A 23,307-nucleotide genomic window follows, 5' to 3' on the forward strand; every position below is an offset into this window, starting at 1 on the left:
TCCATTTCTCGTGTCTGGGTCGTATTCTTAAAGGGGCAACGAACCCGAGTGGGTGAGTCGTTTTACAATATATATATATATATATATATATATATATATATATATATATATATATATATATATATATACACACACACACTGTATATAGCTAGGAAAAGTAACAACATCTGATTGGTTTTATACTGTATAAATCAATAAGCACAACATTATAAAAATGACAAAATTCCATTTTATTTATTAGCTATAAAACCATTGCCACAAAATGAGTGACATTCCACCCATTATATATTTGGGGATGAATCTCCAGAGAACTGGTACAGCACCAGCTTTCCTAGTGAAGACCGTAATCCACCTGAAAAAAAGAGAAAAAAGTAAGTGCTACAGAAACTGTCAACAGTATACACGTAAGATTAAATGAGGCACAGCAAAATGAAATAGAGGAAAACCAAGACTACAACATGGACTGTTAATGTATTTAAAGACTGACTTAAAGAAAAAAATATGATTCATTTTAAGGAAGTAAGTCCAGAAATATATGCACAATCCAATTATAGGATTAATTCCATGATTTTAAATATTATGGAGCTAGGGATGATGGATCTCCTGGTTCGTTCCTTATTTTCATTTCTAAATATACCACAATCTGCCTTCCAGCTTGGACAGGACCCTGACTTTATTGATTTGTCTAACATCTCTGCTGGCATAGAGATTATTTTCCTTGTTTCCTGAAGGACTGAGCGGATGCCATCAGGAGTGGTTGGTTGGTTGGTTGATTTTGAGAGTCCCTGTTCCACTTGGTACCTCTGATTGATTTATACAAAATGCATCTAACATGGTGTTTGAGCTGTCTGTACCTGGAGGCATGTTCTTGATGTTCTCACTGGTGAAAACCTATATAAAGTATTAATTCAATACAGCTGACACTGCTTTGTCATCCTCTGCTATGGCTCCTCTGCGTTTCCTTAGGGGCTTGAATTCATTCTTTACTGTATTTGCACTGTGCTTTCTAAATAGGGGCATTTGCAAAACAGATTCTGATGCAGCACATTCAGTGGGTTTGTCCCAGTTAATTACTGGAAAACCCCATGATAACAGCATCACCCTCCTCCCATGCACTTCTAAAGTAAGATAACTTCTAAGCACACAAACAAACACCCATTCTGTGCGGATACAGTACTTAAGGACTGGGGTTTACCACAGGCTGTGGGAACAGGAAATAATAACGACAATCTAAGAAGTGCTTTCATTGGCTCTGCTGTAGACACATACGGTTTTAATCAGTTGTAATTCTGTAAAGCAATCCATTGTTGATATGGGTTCTTTTGTTACTGGTCATGTCAGATCATTGAAGGAGTTTGGGATTAAGAAGGTGTTTTTTGGGGGGGTTGAAACCATATTGAAGGCACATCTGTCTGCTCTGAGGTATAATTCATGACCCATGCTCAGAAATCAAAGCAAGACTCAACATATTTAGGATAATTTCCATTTTTGTTTTTATTTTAAGTTTGAAGACCAGACAAGCTCATACTAATTTTTGCATTAACCTGCAGGGCTAGATATATACAAAATAATAATAATAAAAAAAAATCACATAGTTGCAAAGGCTGCAGTGGTCACTCTGCCTTTAATAAATAATTATGCTTTTTAAAATGTACTTGTTAGTATTTTTTATATATTTTTTTGCAATCTCTTACAATTCATAAGCCAGTACCACATTATAGTAACAACAGTTCAATATTACAAGATTGAATCCACAATTTGTTCTACATTACAATGACAATTATGCAATGGTTCTCAAAGGAGAAAGTCAACCATATGTCCAGTTAATGTAATTTACATTGTAAGCCCTTTCAAGAAACATATATAACCTAGTAAGTATCCAAAATCTATCAAGGGAAACACTACAGAGAGAACTTAGTTGGTGTGCAACTGGACAACACTGTGACATGCTCTCTACGTCTTAGAAACTTCAGGGTGGAAATAATGGCAAATATAGAAAACTGATGGAAATATAACTGCCTGATACCGCCCCCCCCCCCCCCCCCTCATTTTCACATACCCAAACTGGTTATCTGCTGCACTGCATGTATCACAGCATACAGTGCTCCCCTGCTATTTTACAGATCTATGTTCAGCAATTTGGTTACTTCGTGCTTAGATCATGTTGATGGTAAATGGTAAATAGTACATCTACTTTACTTTTCTATGGAAGGTCCCTTCACCAATTCCGCACCCCTGATGTGTAAATCAGATTACAAAATAACAGGGGCAATCTTTCAGCAAACAAGCTTGTGCCTTCTACTGTGGTTGCACCATTTATTGACCTACTCACTGAATATGTTTTTTCATGCTATAATAAATGAATCAAAGTTCAAATCTAACCACATGCTGTCATTTCCAATTACAATACAATTTTCATCAGAAGAAGTTCCATCGAAAGCACTTGGTATTATTTCAATGCTAGCAGTGATCTGTTGGGAAATCATTAAAAGTGATCCCCCACCGTACCACTGTATCAAGAATTTTGTTGAACTGCTTAATGGAGAAGACAGAAAACAACATCCTAATGTGTATCAGAGTTTTTTCCAGGTTTCTTTTCTTCCTTTTGCACTGTACAAAAAGCTATTAATATCAGAACTCTAATTGTTTCTAAATGTATGTGTCAGTTTTAATGTATCCTTATTTTCAAGGGGAAATTAACAAACTCATTTTATGACTTTGTTTTATGTACTACCTTGCACTCAGATGCTGTATAATGTAGGTTATTACTATGCCATTATATTTTGTATGACTTTTTGATATTTGAGAGATTGCATTAGACATTAAACAAGGTTGACTACTCAGTTATCTGAATTCAGAAGGCCACTGTTATTCCACAATTAAAATAATTTTTAAAAAAACATTTCTATACAGATCTCACATTTTAGTTTTTAAAATCTGTTTCCTGTTGTAGACCATAATACCACAGAACATTTCTTTAGCTGAAATACATATTTATTTTTAATTTCAGTCAATATGAGTTCATTTGCTTACAATCTATTATACTGAAAAAAATCTTGAAAAATACATCCGTTACTGTTTAATTCAGGATAGTCAGTGTTACTGTTTAATTCAGGATAGTCAGTGTTACTGTTTAATTCAGGATAGTCAGTGTTACTGTTTAATTCAGGATAGTCAGTGTTACTGTTTAATTCAGGATAGTCAGTGTTACTGTTTAATTCAGGATAGTCAGTGTTACTGTTTAATTCAGGATAGTCAGCATTACTGTTTAATTCAGGATAGTCAGTGTTACTGTTTAATTCAGGATAGTCAGTGTTACTGTTTAATTCAGGATAGTCAGTGTTACTGTTTAATTCAGGATAGTCAGCGTTACTGTTTAATTCAGGATAGTCAGCGTTACTGTTTAATTCAGGATAGTCAGTGTTACTGTTTAATTCAGGATAGTCAGTGTTACTGTTTAATTCAGGATAAAGCTGGCGGGTGAACATCCACATACATTTCACAGCTCCAGTTTTGGGCTGATGGTTGTCAAAACTCCATCTACTTTATTCTGACTGCCTTCCCATTTCCTGCCTTCTCTGTTGGCGACTTAACCAGTAATGCCTGGTGGGCACAGAGGTGTTTATAACTCTGCTATGTTTGCATGCATATTACACCTTATAACATACATTGTGAGGAAAGTCATAACTGATGACTTTGTCCTTCTGTCCCAGAACCATATTATATTCTAATCCACTTTAAACAATCAGATATTGGTTACACAGTATACATTAATAATCAGTGGCCTCTTTGCATTTTGTCTTATGGTTGGTTCCAATCCACTTCTGTGTACAATTTACAGTATTGCAAACTGTGCCAATAATGATGCTCTTGATGACTTATGGATTAGAACATCACTCTTGTCTACTAGATGATTGTACTATAGTTGTATTATACAGTAGAATAAGATGTACTACGAGTAGTATTTCAGTGTTATATTGTCACATCTTTCTGGATGTGGTGCATGTTTTAAACAAAATCCCATTTAGCACTAATTGTGTTTCCTTATTTTGTTCACAATTCTTGTTATGAGACTGCTTTGCATTGTTCCAGTTCTAGTAGGAATGACAGGTACTTGGATAATTCTGTATGGAGCCCTGCCCATATATAAACACTGCCAAAAACATTCAGATTCCACTGACCACAGAAAGTGGGAAAACATCCATTTGAAAAGAACCAAATAATGATAAAAACAGACTTTGGGGGAAGAAAAAGCAGGCTGTTATAATATGTCCACTCCAGCATATTGATAAACCTGCACAGCATGAACCCTTGAGTAGATACCTGGAGGTCAAATCATTTACTACATTAGTGATCAGGACTGTCATAGAGTGCTTCTTTCCTGTATTTTGAACAAGTCAATTTAATTACAGATCGTATTTACCATTTACTCCAGTGACCCTCAACCTCCCTAATCATGCTATATATATATATATATATATATATATATATATATATATATATATATATATATATATATATATATATATATATATATGCTTTGCCATCATTTCCACCCCTGCAAGCCATACCTCTGAGATATGACAAATAAAATTAAGGTTGATCATTCCTTTCAGAACAAAAATCTTATAATGCATTTCACATCTAAATGAATCTGTTTTGTTAGTATGGTTACAGACACAGTAACAGTCTAGTGGCTTTTTATTATGCATCAAAACAATAGCAGATAATATGATGTGTGCACTGTATTGTGGAACCTTTGTAAACCTATACTCAAGTTTATATACACTCTCGCCTGCCCTCAATTACTTCCATGAAGTTGCCCTACGGTTGTCATGGCTTTTGTTTGTTTAAAATTCCTTCTTGTTTAGTAGATTTTAAGGTGGCTTCAGAATTTATAGTGGCTTTAAGATTACAATCACAAAAGAACATTCCTTGGAGAAACTATTTTTAAAAAAGTGACATTATTTCTAATACTGTTATATCTCATGTGATTAACATTTTAGGATTAGTTGAAAAAATGTTGCCAATCAATATTAACGTGTTAATACAAAACACCCCTCAACTCAGTTTCAAATGGAGTGATGTTCCTGTACATTTCCATTTCAACCTCACACTGTTGCCAGCAGACATAAAATGTATCATTTTAAATATATTTAACAAGTATTGTACTCTTAAGCATATCTTCAGAACTGTGGGTACAAAATAAAACCATACAAAATAAGTGACGTCTATCCTGAGCTGTTTAAAACCAATTTATAGAGAGATTTCTAAAAGCTGGACTTGCATCGTAGCTCAAAATGAGATTTTTAAAAATGTTTTAAGAGACCATGAAGCCAACCACAAACTCAATCGAAGTGCTTGAATAAATAAAATGCAGCATACAATGACACGTTTGACAGGACTCCTTAAATCTAGTCATCCCAGACTCAAAGTAGTGATAAAGCTGCAGTGTCTTATATTAACCTTTTCTACAACTGGGAATGTATTCTATTAAATACAAAATGGGAAACAGTAGCAAAATAATAAACACCAACTTGTTTCCCAGTAATAGGCTTCAGGCAAGTTTGCTGCTCCAATGTTCATTATATATGTTTGTTTTTTAATCCACAGTGGACAATATGGTTTAGCCTAACCTAGGTTCTAAGTTGGAAATCAATATATATTTTCTACTCTTTAATTAAATAATTAAACTTTCATAAACTAGGTTTTTAAAGGCTAAGGTCAGAAGGATATTAAAAACACTGTGTTTCAGGGAAATATTAGCAAATATGTTTTGTGTATTTTTGATGCAATTGCAGTGCTCATAAACACATCTTCAAGAATGTGATTGAATTTATACAAACAATCTACTGGTATGGATCACTTTACCATTTTCTTCATAAAAAATAAATACAATTAAAATAAAAACCTGCAGCTTTCCTGGATCTTTTAACCACAGTGTGAACTCTCTGCCCCCACCTCCTACCAAACAAATACATGCTGTATAGAAAACTGACAACCCAGCCATTCTGAGTAAATAAAAAAGACAAGCATCTGACAAGGGCAGGCTTAGGCCATTGTACAAATCAGAGATTCCTGCCTATCACAACCGAACACTTGTTCATGAGAACCCGATTTGAAATTTGTACAGGTTTCACACAGTTCATATGGAGATATTTGAGGGCTATTCTGGGGAGCTGAGTTTTTTTTCCCCAGCAGTTCGAGGGCTGTTCACTCCTCTTCTGTGCAGCCGAGCAGCTCAGCCCGTAAAGTGATGCGTCCGTACCATGACCAAGGCAGGATCCGGATGAACCGAGCATAGATGGGGGGATCTATCCCGTTCTTTCTGTGCGTGTCGTTGTCAAAGTTTCCTTGGAAAACCTGCGGAACGTACACAGAATGAACAAATTAGTGACAGGCAGAAAAAAACGCTAACATTCACATCTGTATTTTCTTACGGTGTTGATGCAAACATCACCCTGTCCTTTTTTTTTTTTTTTTTTTTTTTTTTATAAATTTAGTCGTCGCCAATTATTTTACCCCGGTTTTCACCCCAATTTAGCATGCCCAATTATTATCTGTATCCCCGGCTCACCGCTCGCAACCCCCCCGCCGACTCAGGAAACGGAGGCTGGAATAAGCGTCCTCCGAAACGTGCTCCTGCCAAGCTGCCATTTTTCGCACTGCAGATCCACAGCAATGCCACCAGACCTATAGTGCCGGAGGACAACACAGATCTGGCGGCTCCGCTGCAGAGCCCTATCGGCCACAGGGGTCGCTGATGCGCGGTGAGCCGTGGATTCCCCTGCCGACCTAAGCCCTCCCTACCCGGGCAGCGCTCAGCCAATTGTGCGCCGCCCCCTAGGAATTCCCGGTCACGGTCAGCTGTGACATAGCCTGGATTCGAACATGCGATCTCCAGGCTATAGGGCACATCCTGCACTCCGCGCGGAGAGCCTTTACTGGATGCGCCACTCGGGAGCACACATCACCCTGTCTTAATCGTTTACTTAACATATTACAGGTCATTTCACAGACCCTATTCTTGGACTACTTTACCTGAGGTAACATTAGGTAGTCCAAGATAGGTGTTAATCAGTATTTGTGGAACCTTAGAGAAGTAGAGAAAGCTGCATTCATTTTCATTATGTTTACTGGACAGTAAAAGTATACTGCAGTATATCTTAGGAAGTAATGTACTTCATAGAGGATGAACACCTTGACAAACTGCTATCTATCAAACTGCAAATTATATTTGGGTAAGTCGGCACATCTCTACCAAATACCCAGGAATATCATTTTAAATGCAAGTTGGAAACCCTCAATAAGCGTATGCGTATCACCAGAACGACAGTCTGCAGAATGAGATATCTACATTAGTAACCTGGTTGTTAAAAGGCAGTGCACACCCCAGAAAGGGAATGACTCTTTGTTGCCAGAGCATTACTTCCAAATGAAGAAATCAGCCAGTGTACCGGGTCTGGACTGATTTAACTCTACAGAATCTCATTTCATGTAGCACTGGGAAGGCTATTGCTTGTTGTTTGAAGTGTCTAATCCATCAACTGTATGTAACATCACAGATAATAGAAATACATTTACAGAACACCTTTCATCACTAGTGCTGTATGTTGGTTTGGCCACCAGAAAACAAATTCTTCATACAGAGATCCCACCAAAATCAAAAATATGAGCTCTGATATTTAAAAATAACATACTAATGTCTTCCCTTTGTATTTTTCCTATGGAACTTAACCAAACACTGTTTTTCCGCTTATGAAAGAAATTGTGGGTTTGGAAAAAAACAAACAAACAAAAAAAAAACTTTGCCTATGAGGCCTACGTTGTAATAGGATAAGCTGTACACAGTACATCATCTTATAGACTTCTGCTTTGTAAGTATCAAAGTAAAACAGAACCAGTCTATATAGAACAAGAACATTGTCCCCTCTTGTCTGCCCACACATCTTCCAATAACTCTGCTTTAATCAACCAAGAGTACAGGGAGTCTTTATAAATAATCATGCAAGTTCAATGGTCAGGGCAAAAGGCTAAGCCCCAGACTGACGGTGTGCCCTTGTTAAATGCGCTTGGCCTCATTTTGCCTCAACCCAGTTGTTGCATCTTATTAAAACTATCTGGTTAAATAATTCCCAAGATAAAAAATGAAAAGACCATATGTTAAATTATTTGGAAGATATAAAGAAGATATACATTATTATTATTATTATTATTATTATTATTATTATTATTATTATTATTATTATTATTATTATTATTATTATTCATGGGACAGGAGCAAGGGCTGCGGGGAGTAAGCCCTGGGACTTGAAACAGGAATTATTGTAACTTTACCAGCCTCCAAGGCTGGGAAGTAAGAGTTACTTCCCCAAGAGGAAAATGAAGAGAAGGATAGCAGATACATTTAAGAAGACTAGAAGTCGCCCCGGCTTACAAGGAATGCCTATGCTTAGGGAGGTCGGCGTGGCCAGACCTTCTAGAGAGCCACGCAAGCAGACAGGTATTTTGAAAGAGAGAAGGAAATGAACATGCAAAGAAGGAGCCAGAGAGGCGCGCATGAACCCCTGCACCACACATAAAGGTTACAATTATTATTATTATAAACATTTTCAGTTTATGCAACATCGACAGGCAGACAGATATATAGATGTATACTTTTACTTTTTTTTAAAAAAACTTTATTTTCTACTTTAAAGAAACACATCTTTGACATTACAAGACAATAAAACACAAATGACAGTATTACATAATCAAGTATTTAAATATTTTAAAGGATAGGAAAAACAGAACATTTTGGCAGATGTGGAAAATTTTGGCAGAAAAATGGGCAGATGGGGAAATCAATAAAGACAGGAAAGAGGTCTCAAGTAAGGCCTGGGTCTTTTCTGAGAAATCTTTTTTCAGAATTTCCTGCTGCTCTCTGGACAGGGCTGTTTGAAACTGATAAAGTAGCTGCTCAGCTTTCTCTCGGAGCGTAATCCCAGGGTTGATGACAACTGTTGTGGACTTTTCCATTTTGAGTTTTTCACATCCACAATATGTCAAAGCTTTGTCACCCCAGCTTTGTGAAAGTCTGAGATACTGTTAATTCTATTTTAAAAACAGGATTAAAAATGACAGGTTCCTCTAGCAGCCAATAAAAATCAACAGGTCCCTCACCTCTTTGAATCCTCAGACTCTGCCACGCCCAGAGCAGACTCTGGTAAAACGGTGGCAGATTGGGAGAGTTGACCTGGGCACGATCTAGGAGGAAAAGCTGTTTATCCAATTCCAGCCCTCCGACCTGACGTAGTTAAAGCAGAGCCACATCTGTCCAGGGAAGTTTCTCACTGCTATACAGCAGTTTCTTCACTGTTTGCAGCCTGAATGCTCTATGTCTATTGGACAGGTCCATCAAACCATGTCCCCATTCTTCCAGTGGCAAGAACAACATGCACTGACTTAGCCAATGTAACCCGTCCTAGAAAAAACTCAAAAACTCTCTCTGATTTTCTTTTAAAAGGTCTTTCTCCATATATATATGTATATGCCAAAGCATAGAGGCTGCCAGATTATTTATAATTAAATCCCTTCCCCGGTAAGAGATCTTTGGTAAAATCTAACGCCATTTCTGCAGGCACTCTTACTTTCTCCAACAAGCCGTCCCAGTTTTTCTTAACTGCCCTCTCATTCCCCAAGTACACTCCCAGATACTTTATCTCCTTCTGGCTCCACTGCAAGCCACCTGGCAGAACCAGGGGTTCCATATCCCTTCCAATCCCCTTTTAAAAAACCTTCACTTTTTTGCCAGTTTATTTTGACTGATGAAATTGTTTCAAAATATTTCTGGCTTTCATATAAATTGTCAACATCTGCTTGGCTTTGAATAAAAACAGCAATATCATTTGCATAAGCGGAAACCTTGACTGGTTGAGCTAAGCTGCCTGGGATAGAAAGTCCTGTTAAAACTTGTCTGTCTATTGATAAGAGGCTCAATAGAAAGGGAGTAAAGCACTCCTGAGAGAGGACAGCCTTATCTTATAGCCCGGCGGACTGGGAAAGGTGCACTCAGCCCCCCATTGATCTTCAGGATGCTAAAAATATCACAGTACAGGGACTGTATTTGAGATATAAATCTTTGGCCGAAACCGAAGGCTTCAAATACCTTTCATAAATAATTGTGTCAAAGACTCTCTTAGTAGAGAAAGATAAGCCTAGCAGGGAAACCAAAGAGCTTGGAAGCAGCCAATGTATTTCAAATTTAAAAATGGTGTAAAAAATGCATCTATTGGGCACACAGTAGGCTTGGTTAGGGTGTAGAATTGGACCCAAAACAGAGCTTTAGAGATGATTTTATAATCCGTACACAACAGAGATACAGTTCTTTATATTACACAGATCCCCTTCTTTTTGGGCAATAGTGTTATTATTGCCCTTCTGCAGCTCAGAGGCAGCTCTCCTTTCTCCACATTTTCATTGTGGACTGCGTTCAGGTCATCCTTTAATAGTATCCAGAAAGTTTTTAAAAATTCCACAGCCAGCCCATCCATTCCAGGAGCTTTTCCTCCTTTTAGCCCTTGGAGGGGCATCAGAGAGCTCACCAGAGAGGCGCGCATGAACCCCTGCACCACACATAAAGGTTACAATTATTATTATTATAAACATTTTCAGTTTATGCAACATCGACAGGCAGACAGATATATAGATGTATACTTTTACTTTTTTTTTAAAAAACTTTATTTTCTACTTTAAAGAAACACATCTTTGACATTACAAGACAATAAAACACAAATGACAGTATTACATAATCAAGTATTTAAATATTTTAAAGGATAGGAAAAACAGAACATTTTGGCAGATGTGGAAAATTTTGGCAGAAAAATGGGCAGATGGGGAAATCAATAAAGACAGGAAAGAGGTCTCAAGTAAGGCCTGGGTCTTTTCTGAGAAATCTTTTTTCAGAATTTCCTGCTGCTCTCTGGACAGGGCTGTTTGAAACTGATAAAGTAGCTGCTCAGCTTTCTCTCGGAGCGTAATCCCAGGGTTGATGACAACTGTTGTGGACTTTTCCATTTTGAGTTTTTCACATCCACAATATGTCAAAGCTTTGTCACCCCAGCTTTGTGAAAGTCTGAGATACTGTTAATTCTATTTTAAAAACAGGATTAAAAATGACAGGTTCCTCTAGCAGCCAATAAAAATCAACAGGTCCCTCACCTCTTTGAATCCTCAGACTCTGCCACGCCCAGAGCAGACTCTGGTAAAACGGTGGCAGATTGGGAGAGTTGACCTGGGCACGATCTAGGAGGAAAAGCTGTTTATCCAATTCCAGCCCTCCGACCTGACGTAGTTAAAGCAGAGCCACATCTGTCCAGGGAAGTTTCTCACTGCTATACAGCAGTTTCTTCACTGTTTGCAGCCTGAATGCTCTATGTCTATTGGACAGGTCCATCAAACCATGTCCCCATTCTTCCAGTGGCAAGAACAACATGCACTGACTTAGCCAATGTAACCCGTCCTAGAAAAAACTCAAAAACTCTCTCTGATTTTCTTTTAAAAGGTCTTTCTCCATATATATATGTATATGCCAAAGCATAGAGGCTGCCAGATTATTTATAATTAAATCCCTTCCCCGGTAAGAGATCTTTGGTAAAATCTAACGCCATTTCTGCAGGCACTCTTACTTTCTCCAACAAGCCGTCCCAGTTTTTCTTAACTGCCCTCTCATTCCCCAAGTACACTCCCAGATACTTTATCTCCTTCTGGCTCCACTGCAAGCCACCTGGCAGAACCAGGGGTTCCATATCCCTTCCAATCCCCTTTTAAAAAACCTTCACTTTTTTGCCAGTTTATTTTGACTGATGAAATTGTTTCAAAATATTTCTGGCTTTCATATAAATTGTCAACATCTGCTTGGCTTTGAATAAAAACAGCAATATCATTTGCATAAGCGGAAACCTTGACTGGTTGAGCTAAGCTGCCTGGGATAGAAAGTCCTGTTAAAACTTGTCTGTCTATTGATAAGAGGCTCAATAGAAAGGGAGTAAAGCACTCCTGAGAGAGGACAGCCTTATCTTATAGCCCGGCGGACTGGGAAAGGTGCACTCAGCCCCCCATTGATCTTCAGGATGCTAAAAATATCACAGTACAGGGACTGTATTTGAGATATAAATCTTTGGCCGAAACCGAAGGCTTCAAATACCTTTCATAAATAATTGTGTCAAAGACTCTCTTAGTAGAGAAAGATAAGCCTAGCAGGGAAACCAAAGAGCTTGGAAGCAGCCAATGTATTTCAAATTTAAAAATGGTGTAAAAAATGCATCTATTGGGCACACAGTAGGCTTGGTTAGGGTGTAGAATTGGACCCAAAACAGAGCTTTAGAGATGATTTTATAATCCGTACACAACAGAGATACAGTTCTTTATATTACACAGATCCCCTTCTTTTTGGGCAATAGTGTTATTATTGCCCTTCTGCAGCTCAGAGGCAGCTCTCCTTTCTCCACATTTTCATTGTGGACTGCGTTCAGGTCATCCTTTAATAGTATCCAGAAAGTTTTTAAAAATTCCACAGCCAGCCCATCCATTCCAGGAGCTTTTCCTCCTTTTAGCCCTTGGAGGGGCATCAGAGAGCTCATGTCGCAATAAAGGACCATCAAATGCTTTCTTTTCCTCTTACGTGATCCTTGGCAGAACCTCCAGTAACTGCTGTGTCTCCTCAGCCTGCTCTCCAGCCTCTGTTGTGAAAAGTTCTGAGTTGAACCTGACAGTGTATTGCCGGATCTCCACAGGCTGCCTCAACTCTTCTCCTGATGGTATTTTAAGACAATGGATGACTTTCCGCTCTGCTCTCTTTTTTACAAGCCAAAGAAAAACTGTGTGGGTGCATCAATCTCTGTTATGTACTGCACTCTGGACCGCACCAACGCCCCCTTCACTTTGACATTCAGCAGCTCAGCCAGCTGCTGTTTTTTGTTCTTGAGGTCTTGCATTGACCTGCTATTGTGGCTGGACTGCAGAGCTCCCTGAAGCTCTAACATGTCCCTCTCCAGCTCTTCCAGAGTTTCAGTCATCCTCTTTGTGAGATTAGTAGTGTACTTCTGAGACAACAATCTGATTTGCACCTTCCTCACATCCCACCACTGAGTCAGGGAAGTAAAAGCAGTCTTCTGCTCTCTCCACCTTTCCCAGAAAAAAAAACTCTGGGAAAGGTGGAGAGAGCATTTTTTAAAGTGGGTATCTTTGAAAAGCTGAAAATTAAAATGCCAGTAGGATTTTCCTGGTTAAGGAGGGTACCATTACACTTAGGGTTAAAAGAGAATGATCAGATAACACAGTTGGAGAAATAAAACACATGGTGACCAAATTAAAATGCTGTTTAAAAATATAAAAGTGATCTAACCTGGTCAAGGACACATTATTATTGCAGTATTAGACCCATGTATACTGTCTATTTGAAATGTTAATTTTCCAATACAATCAGTCAAGTTGTAATTATTTACAATTAAAGAAAGTTCTGTGACAGACTGATGATTACGGTCCTCCAAATGATTAACTGTGCAGTTAAAATCACCAGCTCAAAACACCCAGTCCTCACCACTGCTGCCATCTAAAACTTGATCTAAAATCCTAAACAAAGGCCCCGTCATTCGGGGCGTATATGTTTATAAAAACAAGTATGTTTTCTCCAATCTTTACTTTCACTTTTGACAGCCGCCCTTTCACCACTTCAGTAACATCAGGTGGATCCTGAATAAACTCTTTTGAGAGCAGCACCGCCACCCCAGCACTTATACTGGAGCTGTGACTAAAAACAGCACCCCCCCCTTCCAGTCTCCAGCCCAATCGACTTGGTTTTTAAAATCAGTGTGTGTTTCTTGTAAAAAAAATAACTTCTATTTTTTTCTGATCAAGGTACTCAAATAAAGCAGCTCTCTTCAGCTCATCTGCACCCATTCATATTTAAGGACCCAGTTGTGACCGAGTTCATCTTAGGAAGAGAAGGAAGTAAACAAAATGTAAAAACAAAAAAACAAACACAATGACATAAATAAGAAAAATAACATTTTCCAATCCATTTGAAATTTTTTTTTACCCTGTTTACTGACTTTACTGATCACTCTTGCTCAGTGAGGTTGGAGCCAGACGGTTTCTGTGACATGAATTGTGACGCTAATAAAAACAAAGCAATGTTTGGAATGTGATCCTCCACACTGACCCCTCGTCTACCTTTCATGAGTTCTAAAAAATCCTTTATGTTTCTGACCCTGTAGCCGGTTCCAGAGAGAGACTCTTCTTCGCTGTGTATCTCTGTGCTCTCTTCAGGAGCTTTGCTGGTGACCCTAACGCTCCACGGCACTGGTACCTCACTCTGCTCAGGCTCCGCTACACTTTTCTCGGTAACATTGGCTTTTTTTCTTTGCAGTACCATAGTATGCCCTTTTCCTCTGCCTTTTCTTTTTCTGGGTTTTAAACTCAAACTCCTCCCCTGCTGTCTCCTCTTCTATTTTCTCCATTGATGGATTTACTTTACTTTCTGTTCTGTTTGATTGAGCCCTACAGACCCAACCACACTCTCTTCTTGTTTGCTGCAACTCGGTTTCACACCGTCAGTCCACAGTGCTGCCTACAGCAAGAGCTGACAGTTCACCTCACTACCCCGTTTTTCAGTCACTGTCAGCCTCAGTACTGGTCTCCTGATCCAGTCTCTCAGCCCGAGTCTCTATCTGTCGGCTATTGCTATTATCTGCACTTGCAGGGTCATTGAAGCCGGTCCTCTTTTTCCCCCTTCTCCTGTTTTCCCTCACTAACCTCTTTTTCAGGACAGTTTTTAATGACACGCCCCTCTTTCCCACAACCAAAACATGTCATGACATCCATAGTTGCAAAAATAATATAATTATTTTCCTCTACTTTAAATTTGAGGACTACATTTAACTCTTGATTCATGTTATTTAAAATCATATTTACTTGCCTACGGAGAGAAACGATATGATTCAGATTTGGGGATTTACATCCCAGCGGGATTTTCGTCGGGCTCGAAACAATTAGTCCATACCAGGAAAGTGCATTCTCTATCACGTCATTCTTTAAAAACGGAGGAACATTTGAGAGGATTACCTTTCTGCATGGTAAAGACAGAGGTAAAACAGTAATACATGTCTCATTTACCACAATTCACAAAACAGCCTTAGCAACAAGATTCATTTTGCTTAGAAACACAACAATTGACCTACTCATTTGAGATGCAGATTTAATATTTTCGCACCCCACAACTTCACCTAACGCCAAAATACATTGTTCCAAAGAAAGAAAACCCTCTGTCAAGATTTTCACCCCATGACGATGGCTTAACTTTTCAAAAGAAAAGTTTGAGGGAGCTCCCCTCCCCACAGAACTGGCCATACTGGCCTATTCAAGCTGACAAAGTCAGCTAACATTTATAAAAACACCCAAATAAAACAAACACTAAATAACACTTATATCCCAAATAAAAATAAAGAAATAAAAAAGAAAACCACATAGAACACAAAAAAACCCACTCACCTACTCTCTCCACATACCCTCCTGCAGCAGCACACACGCCTCACACTCCCAGCATGCACTAACAGACAGAAAGAGTAGATAGATAGATAGATAGATAGATAGATAGATAGATAGATAGATAGATCCAAACTGGCATTAATTAATCCCTTAGCACTATTAAGGACTGTGACAGGGTCTCATGTCATGTGCGTGGGTCACCGCTGTTTAAGCAATACAGAGAGACATTGGGGGGTGAAGCTGAAACGCCGGCACAGGCGCGCAGGATTTATTAACACAAACAGAAGTGAAAGTAAAGATGGTCATGTGACGTTACCAGCCATGGTAACGCACAGAGGACACATACAGCAACCTGTACAAAAGGCAAAATAAAACTCAGTACAAAAACTACAAAAGGTGCCCCAGAGGGCGAGCGCTAGCTTTATAAATGAGGCGTCCCGCTCCAGGAACCGGCTACACTACGTAACCTTCGCTATACATCACATGGGATCACTATCCCCTAAACTAACCTACTGATGAGCCAGTATTCATACAACGACTCATGCTGCTTCATACGGCCTTGGCTGGGCATTGCCTTCACAAGCACCGCTTGCAGTCTCAGGGTTGCACAGCGGTTGGACCCTCTCCTCCCGAGTATACACTGCTCCCCTCTGGCATGGCGTTGCAGTCGCCCCAAGCCATCTCCCGCGGATGTTTTTAAACTGACGGACACTCGGTCAAGACCCGCCCACCTGCTGATTGAGGTTCAGCACAGCCAATCACTTGCTGCCCTTCCCCTCAACCGAGCCTAACAGGCAGCAAGTCTCAATCGAGCGCCCGTCTGTAAAACAATAATTCAATCAAACAAATCAACTTCAAAATGATACACAATAAAACCATTTCCCCATATAAATTGTACCAACACTAATTTACAAACATGCAGGGCAATCGCCCTGCTACAAGGACCAAGATGGATTACAAAATACTTGCTGGCAGTGAGGGCTTTGATAAATATGTTCTTAAGTACAGTTTGCACTCCACATGACAATTCAGCAAATATAGAAAGAACCCACATGACCACCCAGGTGACCAGACTAGGTCACATTTGAGTTAGAATATCCTAGGTTCAAAACCACCCATAATGAAGTGGGTATGAATCTCTCCAATCAAAAGTGTGCAACCTTGGAACTGTCAGGCTGCATGGGAATTATATTCTAAGACCCAAAGGTCACAAAGAAAATAAATGTGATCAAGAAATCCCAGCTGGTTAAGGGAATTTAAACAAGAAGAGGATCAATAGTGTATCCTGATAATAAGTATGGAATGGCAAGTATGGTATATATTAAGCGTGCATGGTTTAAACTACTAAAGCACGACAATAATAGTCCTTTAATCCCTTACGAAGCACTTAGTGTGTGTTCTTCTAAATAATGAATTATGCAGGACGTGTCAAAAGCATTTTAATTAAAGACTTTTAAGATGTTTTCATCCCAGTTTCATCCCAGCTCTGCACTGTTCCTCTTGGATTGTGTTGCTATCCTTATAGCAGCTTTTAAGAAAGAGCCACATACCAGAAAACTACGATAACTATATGCAATTCTGTCATGGTAGCAATACATGCTCACAATTAGTAAGACTTGTAAAACCTTGTTTAACTCTCCTTTACAGCTCCCATGTTTTTCTCATTTCTGACACCAACATGACATCTGGTGAAACTTAATGGGGATTTGGAGAACAAATCCAGCAATGACTAAAAATGTACAGACTAATTAAATACCTTAAGAATTTGTTAAGAAACACAGTTTGAGCTCTCACAGCCAAATATAATACACAGCTAAAAGATATGGCACTCAGTTTTAGGAATTGTTAGAGAAGAGTTAAAATACAACATTTTACTCAAGTGATGGTACTTTTACTAAGTGAGCCACTGGGGACCCTTATACCTAAACATTTATCTGGATTCAGTGGGTGGTTATTGTGTCAGAAATGTGTCACAAGTCTGTGTACAGAAACTGGAAGCAGAGGTTTCATTTTTTTCTAGCTTTGCCTGTCGTTGGAAATAGACATATTGATTTATTTTTTTCTTTCAAAGCATCAATCAGTTGGCTAAGGCACACAGAATAGCTGGGGTGATTGATGTACATTCTGGAATTTATTTTACTGATTTAAAATGTGGTGCATGCATGATCTTAATCTTACATTGTACAGCACACTAGCTTTCAGTAATAGAATGGATCTGCAGGTTTACATGAAGCTCACATGACAGTAATCCTGCAGTTTATTACAGTCAGCACTCGGATATACGACACTCAGATACACGTCAGTCGTATGTAACAAATGAATGCACTAACCCGTAACACATGATTTCTGACTCCGTCACCACTTTTCTGATACAAAGCCCATCTCTTCAGTGTTACAAAATTTATTTGAATATCCGTCACAGCCCGCGATTGTTTTTTTTCTCTTTTTATTGTGCAGTAACACAGCGCTTCCTCCAGTTTCACCTGATGAAAACAGGGAAACAGTGCAGAGCTTTTCTCTCATTCCTATGTGAATCCAAACTACCTGATTTAGTTTGTAGGTAAGATATAATGGAATATATTAGTTAGGAAGTTATACTTTAAGCAACTTCCAAATAGCCCTGTGTTGGTACGTACCAGAAATATGTACTTTCAATGTAAAACATACTTTGTGCTATGGGCATGCCGTAGCCTTTCAGTTACTATGTTAACTAGAAACTGAATAGCTGACCTACTGGTGGCTCCCTGTATCCTATGGCATGTGGAAGAACCAAATAGAGAAAGCAAGTCTGAAATTCAGGTCAATACTTTTTTTTTGTATTTTATGATCTTGTCACAATTTATAAGGTAACTAACTATAAAAAAGGAGAGGCAAACATGTCTAGTTAATGTATGCTTCATAAATTATGAGGACGTTCCTTGCTAGTGTCAGGAAAACAGCACTATAAAACATGTTTTTATTTAAAAAAAAAAAAAGAAAATACTGCAAACTGCATGTCAACTGTGCAGTCAAGGGCATTGTGTTATTTATGTTTATGAGGAGTCTGTTTCTACAAGATAGGGAATGGAATAGATATGAAACATTATTGGACAAAAATATCAGCTCTACAGAACCTTACAATACAAAATGCAATAATATTACAATTGTAGTAAAAATGGTGTCCTATCTTGTCTTGCATCTCAATGCATTTCTGTTCTCCACTTGATCTGGCTCTGGTATCACACGGGTAAACCCTGCTTAGCAGCTGAGCACTTCTGTTAGTGTTTTATTATGTACATTCTCATTAAGTATTTTTCTTTCACAGGTAAAAGGTCCACATTTTATGTAGCATTGACTACGCCACTAATTGAATTGACCAAACTAGGTGCTCAGTTAAAGTCCTTTGGTTGCACTGGACTGAAAGAGCCATAAGTGAATGCCACTGCTTCAGTCTCACCATATATCACAGCAATACATCAATATACAAAAAGATATCAAGGCGTGCCTCCGTGCTTCAGCGGGTACATTTTAAACAGTAGCAGGTGCTCAATCACGGCAGGACAATGAATTAAAATAGGCTGCTTACCACCGATGACTTTACTAAATGGACTCTCCAGGAAAAGCATGAAAGGTGAGAGCACACTTGGTAGCTTCACAGTGTAAGTTTAATGAATCCATGTATGCGAGACAGTTATTATAGTCCATACAGAAGTGCTAACGTTTCGATGCTACTAGCGTCTTCCTCAGAGCAATCTGGAGAAACTAGTATAAACAGGCCCCATATAAACTTTGATTCAATTAGCAAGAACACCATTGATATTTGTGATCTAATTGGCTACAAAAACCCAGTGTATACAGGTTTCAACAGGGCAAATATATTGAGATGACTCAATAATATTCACTAAATACTTGCATACTAAACATACATTAAATACCAATTTTTAATCATTAAAAAAAGCCCCTAATGATCCTGTTATAAGGAACAACATGATTACGGTAGTTTCTTCAAAGATGGTATTATATATATCAACAACAGCTAAAGAAAGCTAGAGAAACAAGGCTAAGCTAAGTTCTTCATTCAGTCCCCTCGGTTCTAAAGCATCCAGTGTATAAATCCAACAGCAATCACGACGTCGTAACCTATTAATCAATTCCCCGCCTCTACTTGAGAGACTAATCTCCTCTATACCATAGCATTTCAAGGCAGATGCCATGCCGTGATTAGCTGTAATATAATGTCAGGCAATAGCATAATTCATATTTCTGTTATGTATAGCTGCTGATATATTGTATAAGGGAAAGCTAAGCAGCAGAAATACAGTAGTCATGGGTTTCTCAGCAGTGCTACAGTTTTTTTACAAATGTTTATACTGATGTTTGGAGTAAGTTGGGTTATGGTTAAACACTTGTCTAATTACTGTATGCACCTTACTAATAATGCAGTTACACATCTCCTTGTGCCTTCCTCTGATACCCTTGCAGTTTGAGTAGATATTTTCATGGTAATTTCAGGTAAGCCCTCTTCTTTCAGTTCTATTGCTTAAATGAAATATTTCACAGATTCACTTAAATGTACCATATTACTGACTGCGCCTGTCATTAACTGCAATAAAACCCTTAGCCATGTTAGTGATGTTCAGCTCACCAAGAAGCGAAGAGTGAAGGGATTTCAAAGAACAAAACATCTGATGATGGGACAGCCTTAAACACATCAATTAAAGTGGTGACTTTTGTGACTGTATTGTCACACAGTGATGAAACATTCCTATTAGCTGCATGAATCAAATCCGGCAGGGTTCTCAGCTGGTTTTGTAGATGACTAAAATCCAAGTCTTATTCATAAGTGATGGAATAACATTATCTCCACTGCTCTGCAGCTGACATACTCCTTCGTTGGTCTGTGAAACCAGTAGGTTTTCAATTGCCCTTGCAGTAGCCAACAAAACACTGTTTCAGTTCACTTGTGGTAATATCCAAAGCTTCTAAATAATGCTTTTGGAGTTTCAAATCGATGACAAATCGATGAAAAATAAAGAAATGTAGTTCTAGTGCCTTATTAATTAAGGTAATTTAAAAAGCCACACAAACAGCATTTCATTTTCTTATTTCAAACCGTGAAATAACTTGCATTCTTTTTTTAATGGCAATTTTATAAAGGCCTACATGTATAAGTAGAAATGATTCACAGTGAATCACTCTGTAGACTGACCGGTGCATTTACAGTATTTCACAATAAAGTTGGAACACCAAAGCGTGCCTAGACATAACAGTATATTTACAGGTATTACATTACAAACAAAAATGCACTTGCTAAATTTTTCAGATACTGCCAAGCATTGTCTATAGCACTGACAAACAAACTGTTGCAGACTTTCTTTTAGCGATTTTTTTTCATGATTTGGCCTCAATTGAGCTGCATTGTCTGAAGATCTTGCCACGATTTAGGTAGAGCCTTAATTATTTAACTCCTGAATTGTGTTCAGGTGGGACCGAGTGGAACACTCCCTTCTACGAAGGGGCCCAGACTGGCTAGTTTGCTGCCTACTGTGCCAAAGCTACAATGAGAACATCATGTTGAATTCCAGGAAACAGTGACACACTGCAGCTGCAGAACAAGCTATCCTCATCAGCAAAACACTTCTTGGAACAACATACCTGATCCTAAAAGAACATAAACACTAAAACAGCTACAAAGAAATGTTTCTGCAAGTTCCGTACCAAAAGACATTTCCTCACAGAAAGGGCAAGTAAACCTAAACAATAATGTAACTCTTAAAGTCTCATTGCCATTTCACCTGCCCACATATATTGTGCAACTTTAGGGATCTTTTAAAGTTTTTAAAAGTCTTTAAAAAAAGACATAAAATTGCTATGCCTTTTTTTCAGCTTTTTGGTGTAGTAAAATATGAAATGCAAAAGTTCAAATCATTGTGTGAAAGGAAGTGTTTGACAGCGCCCGGATACACCATCGTTACACCACAGAAGCACATTGGCTCGGTGTGCAGTACGGGAGTTTTTCTTTTTAATGTGGTGGTGGGAACGCAAAGGGTCTGGTGCAGGGCTACTTGTTTTAAAATATTTTATAATATTAAAAAAAAAAAAGTTCCAGCTTCATCAGGGCCCCCCTTTGGGGCTTTGGGCCCCCTTCGAGGCGCTGGGCCCCCTTCGAGGCGCTGGGCCCCAGGGAAATTTCCCCTTCCTCCTCTTCGGTGGGCCTGATAGTGCTGGGCAGAAACAGCAGTGTTTAACCATGTGTTAGTGGAAGTGCAAAGGACTCTCTGTCTGCCCAGCATAGAAAACATGAGGGACCCAGACTGGGGAAAGGGTTACTCTATAGCGTCGTGTCTTCAGTGAGAAGTGACAAAAATATACAAACTGTACAATGAAAAAGAGAGACATGAAAATGGTACTGAAGTTGCTACTGATAATAAAACCTGAGCGGCTGCACCTTTGTTTTACTGAAACAGAAAGTTTGAACATTCTAGACTTCCACTTTGTTTCTGCCCTGGAGTGGCTGCTGCAAGAATAAGCTCATGCATATACTTTCCCTCTCAAACACCTCCTCACACAGCTTCCCCAGAGAAACCCTGCCTCTTCAAAATGGATTGGCTCGTCTCCAATCCAAGTTGGCTTTTCAACGAATGTCAGGGTGTGTCCAAATGTACTGCAAGTAATTTCATGACATATTTTTGTGGGTTTGAAAACAAAGGCAACATCTTTTATTTCAACATGCAATGAAGGTAGTATAAAAATGTTAGCAGAAAAGAAAACTGCTGTCTTTTTCGCCATATGCAAATATCAAACCAGACAATATAGAAAGAATAGGCATTGAAACTGAAAATGAAAAAAAACTTTTTTGTTAATGCACATAGGGCCTCATTTATGAAAGGGCGGTTAATTTGGAGTTAATTTTAACATGTATTCCTTGCCATTAAAAAGCCTTTTTCTTTTCTCCTTTAATGCATACGGCCTGCCCATTAGTTTTTAAAATTGCATTGTACTGTATCATTTTGGAATTCTTCTTTAAAACAACCCGCCTCTTTAATATAACACACGTATTCAACATGTGCAGTCTACATTGTATAATTGACATTCCCATTAAGCCAATCACAGCCCACAGAGGTAGTAAAATAGCCAATCAAATAGCACACAGGATCTGTTTCCTCACGCATACAGCACACATAATTTTGATTAGGATATTGAAGCAAAGGTTAGTTTAAACTATTTATTTTACTTTGTGTAAAATTTTAAATCAGAAGCAAAAAAGTAGTTGGAGACGTCATGGAAGTGAAAGGTGGAGGCGGACACAGAAGAGTCCAAAATCGTTAGATAGATGATTATTTGTTCAATAATTTTTACTGCAAGGCAATATATCTGGTTTGCAGTGCAACGGTTGCAGTTATGAAAGATTGGAACATACAAGTCACTATGACACGCTGCACAAAGCAACATACTTTGAGTTTACTGGAAATGAAAGAAGATATGGAGTCAACAAAAGGTTTTTCTGAAAAGTACTGTGGATGCCATGAACAACACAACCACAGGAAAGGACTTATTTTAACTTCAAGAAGCCATGGAAAGTGCAGAATTACCTTGAAAGAAAGTAACTAGGATTACAACAGAGGGTGCACCATATGACTGGACAAGAGTGGACTGGCTAGCTGGAAAAAAATGTAAGAAAGAAATGCAGAAGTACCAATCTTCTGACACTGGATTCTGCATCAACAGGCATTATGTGGAAAAGCTGCAGAATTAGAACACGTGATGAGCATTGTTATCAGAGTGCCAGAAAAGAAGTGCCAC

At 38.6% G+C, this 23,307-nt stretch overlaps 1 protein-coding gene across 3 annotated transcripts in view; it reads right to left on the minus strand.

The window, feature by feature from the left end:
* Positions 1-1,476: 1,476 nt before the first annotated feature.
* The window catches only part of LOC117403991 (EGF-like repeat and discoidin I-like domain-containing protein 3), a 171,846-nt gene continuing 150,015 nt past the window's right edge, over positions 1,477-23,307 (minus strand). For all 3 annotated transcript variants that reach the window (XM_058986898.1, XM_058986890.1, XM_058986906.1), the window contains one exon: positions 1,477-6,363. In XM_058986898.1, coding sequence (XP_058842881.1) covers positions 6,214-6,363 — 150 coding nt within the window. In that variant the 3' untranslated portion in view covers positions 1,477-6,213. The remainder of the gene's footprint in view (positions 6,364-23,307) is intronic.

This window comes from Acipenser ruthenus, chromosome 2, assembly GCF_902713425.1.
Source record: "Acipenser ruthenus chromosome 2, fAciRut3.2 maternal haplotype, whole genome shotgun sequence".
Lineage (NCBI taxonomy): Eukaryota > Metazoa > Chordata > Actinopteri > Acipenseriformes > Acipenseridae > Acipenser > Acipenser ruthenus.